The 6,759-nt window shown below is 38.5% G+C and overlaps 1 protein-coding gene across 1 annotated transcript; it reads left to right on the top strand.

The window, feature by feature from the left end:
* The first annotated feature begins 5,934 nt into the window (after nucleotides 1-5,934).
* Nucleotides 5,935-6,759, top strand: LOC149753498 (uncharacterized). Its single transcript, XM_089923536.1, has one exon. It carries the CDS (start codon nucleotides 5,935-5,937, stop codon nucleotides 6,757-6,759), a length of 825 nt encoding a protein of 274 aa, XP_089779662.1.

The raw sequence follows: 6,759 nt of genomic DNA, 5'->3' as shown, positions 1-6,759 counted from the left end.
TGCTTGTATGAGAAATTTGGGTGGAACCTATTATCAGGGTGGTAAACTGGGCTGAACGAGTTGGGAGTGGGCTTCTTAAAGGCACTATATGAATTTAGAGCATTTGTTTGCTCGGCCTTTATGATGGGCAGATTAGGGCAGCACTCCACTAGATGCTCCAGACTGTTACACAAGACACACAAACTATATGACTCGTGTTCCACTTTCATGATGGGATTTGACTCTTTGTATGAACTCGAACTAGTGGAAACAGTAAAAGCATCAAACTTTTTACTTAAATTGTTCATCCCATTCACTAGGTTGGACATAACATTTTTGAGTTCTGAGTCTGTTTTCATTTCATAATTACCTGGTTTTCTAGACCCGAACTCATCTCTATTTACTTCCTCACCATAGCTACTCCAATTTTGGGCGTTCTCGGCTAAGTCAACAAGAAATTCATAGGCTTGATCCGGAGTTTGGTCCATGAACCTACCTTTGTGCATGGACTCGATCATGTTTCTATGTGCCGGAGGTAGTCCTTTGTAAAAGAAATGTACTAGATCAGCCTTGTCAAGCCCATGGTGGGGGCACTTGACCAAAAGATCATGGAATCTTTCCCATAGTTGGGAAAATTCCTCTTCAGATTTTCCTCTAAAAGTTCTGATTGCATCCTTAATTTTTTCAGTTTTTACCATGGGATAGAACTTAGCCATGAACTTCCTAGATAGTTGTTCCCATGATGTGATGGAATTTGAAGCTAGGGAATACAGCCATGCAGCAGCACGATCCTCTAAAGTCATGGAAAATAACCTTAATTTAATACCCTCTTCATCTAAATTTTGATTTCTAAACGTTTGACAGATTGTCAAAAATTTGTTTAGATGAATGTAGGGTTGTTCACTCTCGAACCCATGGAACTTGGGTAACATGTTTATTGTTGCAGCCCGAATCTCGAATTGGGCTGCGTTATTAATTGGTAATACTATGCACGTAGGGGGACTAGCGGATGCGGGTGCAAACAATTCATTCAGGGTTCTAATATGTTCACCCATTGTAGAGATCGACGGTTGGTTTATAGTTCGCAGGTTGTGATGAAAAGTTCTATCAATCTCAGGATCAAATGGGGTTAACTTATCCCTTAATGACCTTCTACCATGCATACATTATCACAACTTAATTAGATTTGACTCCTACAATAAACGAAATCCTAAAAGAAGAGAAGGACTAGACACAGATGACCACAACCAACACCACACAACAATTTGACCCTATTAGTCTTAGAACTAAGTGAGGTTTAGTAGCTTCTTAAATCTAGTTGCACAGAGATGTATCAGGTTAAAAAGTTCCTGAAATTCTCTCCTAGATTAGACAGCTCCTAATCTCCCTTTCAGATTAAGCTTGAGCTTACCAGTTAAGCAATCCAGTAATCAGTGACCAGGAAAGTCCCGGGGTGTGTGGTGGTGCCAGAAGGGATACACCGATACCACAATACCCGTAACAGTTCTCACTGTTGTAAAACTTTCCTAGACATCACCAATTACTAAATTCTCACTGGAGTGGCTTTCAGCCGCTTCTTTCCAAGAGTCTAATTGAGCTCGAAAACCCTAAGGCCAACGTTTAATTTGATTTTAATTTAATTTGGCTTAGGATAAGTATGCAAGGTGGTGATTTTTGGGCTAAGGACAAGTAATGACTTCCCGACCTTATCTTTTTAGTGGGTTTTGCCCTTAATTACTTTATGCAAATGCCTGATACTAAATGCAGCAAATAATCAATATATTTTTTAAAGTTTATGCAATGTCATTAGGTTGTATTGATTAAATGAGCAAGCAAATTTTTTTTTTATTTTTAATTTTTTTTTATATATAGCAATAACTTGAATGTAAACTAAACACAATCCTTATGTGTCAGTCAATCTCCGAATGCCCGTTGAATAAGCTCTGGAGATTACTCCGTGAGGAGCCCCAATAAAGGTATGATAACCTCGGGGGATTGCACCTTATCAATTACTAGCAAAAATAATATTTTTTTGAATTTTTTAATTTAATTAATTTTTTTTTTAACATTTTTTTTTTGAATTTCAAATTTCGAATCACAGAATTCAAATTTTGAATTTAAATTTTTGAATTTTTGAATTTTTTTTTTAAATTTTTTTTTTTCAAATTTTTTTTTTACTTTTTTTTAGAAAACTTTAATTTCGAATTTCAAATTTCAGAATTTAATAACTACGAAATTACTAACTGAAAATAATCAAAATAAGGAAAATTAATAAAAATAAAAACTTACTACTGGAGTGCGTTCACTCCGGGCATCTAAAATTCGATTTGATCTTCGTGATCGTTCTTGCTTCTCGATTTGCCTCCCCGACAACGGCGCCAAAATTCTGTTCGTCTGATTTTCGTCTACCTAAAAATATGCTAGACAGATCGTTGTTAGAACCGACGAACAAAGTTTAAATTTAATTTTACTCTTACCTTTCCTACTCGAAGAATAGTGGTCGTAAGAGGTCGATCCACAGGGAGGCGATTGGAGTTGCTTAAAAATTAGAACGTTCACTCGGATTCAAAATCGATTTTTGAATAACTAAAAAAAACATGATGTCGGGGATGATGATAGATTCTCTAATTTACCAGAGAATTTTTTTTGTTTAAAAATAATAAAAAGATAAGTACTTAGAAATCAAAGAGTATTTATGAATTCATGAAATGTTTAACTATTCAAAGGAGAATTTTTTTTTTTGCATAAATTAAAATGGATGAAAATAGTGCTTAAGGAGATTGAAGCCTACTCAAATTGCATAAAGGAGGATTTAATGTATTGCATCAAAGAAGAATTAAAAGATTGCATTAAAAAAAATAGAAATTAACTTGAACCTAGAACAAGGATTGCATAAAAAAGAAAAATGATAGATTTAGAAAACTAAATTGATTACAATGCTAGAAATGAATATTGGTAGCTTGATGCTACCTTTCTTCTGCAATTAAAATAAAGGAAGAAAATAACAAAAATAAAAGAAAGAAAACATGTCCCTTTCTCTCCCACGGTGGAACAACATAAAATACTTTTTTTTCTTTCTTTCTTCTCCAAACGAACAGAGCAATGCTCTGTTTCTTCTGTTTTTTTTTTTCTCCGCCGAAGCAGCCGAGCTCCTTCTTCTTCCTTGGATCAACCGAAGCAGCCGAGCACACCTCTCCTTCCCTGGTTCTTGGCCTCAACCCCAAAACCGAGCACTCCCCCTTCCTCTTCCTCCTTCTCCTTTTATAGCCGCGGACGGACGCCTGAAATCGGAAGGTGGGGACGTGGGGAGGAGTTGATCACGGATGAGATCCGGGCGCTGGGAGCATGTGGATTACGGGATGCCGTGGATCCATGGGTGCAGAGGCGGGATGAGCTGGGATTCGGATCGTGGAAGGAGTGGATCACGGCGGATGCTATGCGGTGGAGACGCGCTGAAATGGAAGAAAATTTGGGCAACGCGGATCCTTTCTTCTCCGGGCGCGGGATCGACGGGAGGAAGGAGAGATGCTGGGGTGTTCTTCCCTTCTTTGGGTGTCGGCTGGGATATTCATGGCAGCGCGTGAAGAACGCGGGCGGCTTGGATCACGGAGGAGACGCTGATCCGGAAACTAGGAACGCGCTGAAATGGAAGAAGCGATCATCCGAGATCGATGGGAGGACGCCGTGGACGCTGGGATGTGCAGACGGTGTGGCTGGCTGGCGGGCTGAGGCGTTGATGGCGTGATCCGTGGACGATGATTCGGGAAGAAAACCAGGATCATTTGGAGGTTGCCGTGGGATCATGGTGTTGAAGACAGGAGGCGGGCGGCTTGGATTTTCCTTTCCCTCGTAAGATGGGAGCTGGGAGACACCAAGTTCTATCCAATTAGTCTATAGATAAAAAAATAGTATGATATGAAATTTGGCTTGTAGACGGGTCATCTATTCTGGCTGGAGGTCAAGTGCAATTCTTTCAGGTCATGGGTCACCCAGCACCTTATAGTTATGATATAGCCAATTTAGATTTACCCAAAATTATTTTCCAAAAGCACAAAAGAAATGGACCCGATTCGGACCCAAATACGACTCGGATCCGAACCCGACTCGGACCCGACCCGATCTTCAACCGGGTCGGATCTGGGAAGGGATTCTTCTTTAGTCAAATTTGTACTCAATGTGCATTTTATCTCTAATTTATGAAAATCTGTGCCAAACCCAAATATAATATTAATCCAGTGAATTTATCATTATCGGTTAGCAATAATACTAATTTAGGTGACATGTAGGTCGCACTTTTGTGCTCTCATCATATATGAATTGTGGAAAAAGTAAGTAATCCTGATATAATCTTATGTTTTATCAAATACATGTGACTATTTGATTATAAAATGGTATATGATTATTTATGTTTTTACAAAATGAGGATCAAACATGTGTTAGTAAGTGTTGCATGATTTTAAATAGATGACATTTATCATGATTATCATGCTATGTATATAAATTTGTGATGATTTAGAAGTTGCATGAAAATTAGAGTTTTCAGCATGATCATGAGTTTTATTCATCATGATGTTATCATTCACTTTCCAATGTATCTATGAGATAAGATTCATGAAAAGCATGATATGGTTTATGAACTCTCAGATTACTATGTACGGCCCTCGCCAGCGGGTTATAGTAGCTCGGTATATGGCCCTCGCCAGCGGGTTATAATAGCTTGGTTTAGACCATACTAATTTAGAAATAATAGTTGGCAAAGATTATGGCCCTCACCAGCGGGTTATAGTAGCTTGGCAGATGGCCCTCACCAGCAAATTATAATAGCTTGGTTTGGACCCTGCCAACGGAAAATAATAGTTCGCAAAGATTATGGCCCTCGCCAGCGGGTTATAGTAGCTCAGCATACGGCCCTCGCCAGCGGGTTATAATAGCTTGGCTTAGATCCTTCTAATGGGGAATAATAGTAGGTAAAGATTATGGCCCTGTCACAGATAATAATAGTGACCATAGCTGCACTATCACCTGAGAGCACGAATTTCCAAGCATGAATAATGACAAGTATGGATTTCAAAGCATGAATAATGATGAGTATGGATTTCAAAGTATGGGATAACGGCAAAAGTTTTATGACGCATAACCATGTTTATGAAGTTGCATAAATGGACATGTATAGTTTTATGACTGGTTTGTTTATATGAAATGCTTACTTTGTTACAACTGTTAGTTTCTTAAAATAATGCACTAGCATGCAAAACATTATAATTGATCTGATAAGATTATGCATGGTTACTTACTGAGCTTTTATAGCTCACACCTATTCATTTATATTCTCACAGATAAATAGGATTGCTAGGAGCAAGGAGCGTGACATGCTTCAGGAGTATGGAAAAAAATGGAATATTAAATGCTGATATTTTTAGAAGCTCTGTATCAATCCTTAATGATGAAACATTTGATTACATTCATGAATGAAACTGTTCATAATTGCTTTGAAGTTTTGAAGTGGCTGCGTGTTATTGCGAGCAAAGGTTTGCAATAGCACGGCCGTGTCATGAACCGAATTCGGGGCGTGACATTTAGTGGTATCAGAACAAAAAGTTTAACCATGATTTAAAACTTTAAAATTAATCATGGGAATGGGTAGCTAAGTTAGCTTTCACATAATTGGAATCACAGTAAGAACAATAATAATATTTTAATAATAAATATATATACATATAAATATATATATATATAGTGATGAAATGAATAATAATTAATACAATATTTTGATAGGTAACGATGAGTGATAGCAAGAATGAAGTACTGGCTAACTATAAAGGAAAAGGAGTAAAAACATCATCCCAAGAAGCTACCAACATGCCAGTTAGGCCAGCTCCAAACATCGTAGCCACTCAGGCAAATCTTGCTGGTGTATGCCAAGTCGTGGCACAGCTTCTTCAGTAGCAGCAGCAAATGCAGCTCACCTTCCGACCTGTATCGTCCACAGATACCTATTATGAGAAGTTTCAAAGGCTGCAACCTCCAATATTTGAGGGAGAGGCTGATTACTTGGCTGCTAAGATCTGGATTCGAGAGATAGAGGAGATGTTTGATGCCTTACAATTTTTCGAGGAGGTCAAGATCAAATTGGCGGTTCCTATGCTTAGAGAAAACGCCAAGTTCTGGTGGATAGCTATGAAGGCTGCTGTTCAAAAAAATGGTGAACAACTGACATGGGAGGAATTCAAAAGTAAATTCTACAATCAGTACTTCCCCTATTCGGTGAGATTGATAAAGCAGAATGAATTTTTGGCCCTGAAGCAGACAAAGAGTATGACAGTATTGGAATATGCTAGCAAGTTCAATGAATTGGGCAGGTTTTGTCCCCAGTTTATAGAGGAAGAGGTAAGTAAAGCTAATAGGTTTGAACAAGATCTGAGATATGGGATTAGATCCAGATTGGCCGTTCTGATTTTCACAAGTTATCAGGATGTATTGGAAAGGGCTCTAAAATTGGAAGCCGAATTGAAGAGATCAGAAAAAGAAAGGGGCGACAAAAAGAGACCCAAGATGACAGAAAGTCTGAGTGACAGGCCAGAGAACCCTGAAGGTAATACAAATAAGAAGAAGAGATTTGAGGCTTGTACCTATTGTGGCAAGACTCATGGGGGGCCTTGTTTTAAGAAGATGGGAGTCTGCTTCATTTGTGGTCAACATGGACATTTGGCACGGGACTGTCCAAATAAAAAGAAGAACGACTCGGAACCTACTGAATCGGGAGCTCAGCTTTTGCATTGA

The sequence above is a fragment of the Phoenix dactylifera genome, chromosome 5 (assembly GCF_051530095.1).
Source record: "Phoenix dactylifera cultivar Ajwa chromosome 5, Ajwa_hap1_PhDact_Kaust_v1.1, whole genome shotgun sequence".
NCBI lineage: Eukaryota > Viridiplantae > Streptophyta > Magnoliopsida > Arecales > Arecaceae > Phoenix > Phoenix dactylifera.
The sequence above is the reverse complement of the archived record's forward strand: the minus strand, read 5'-3'. Positions and strand labels throughout refer to the sequence as shown.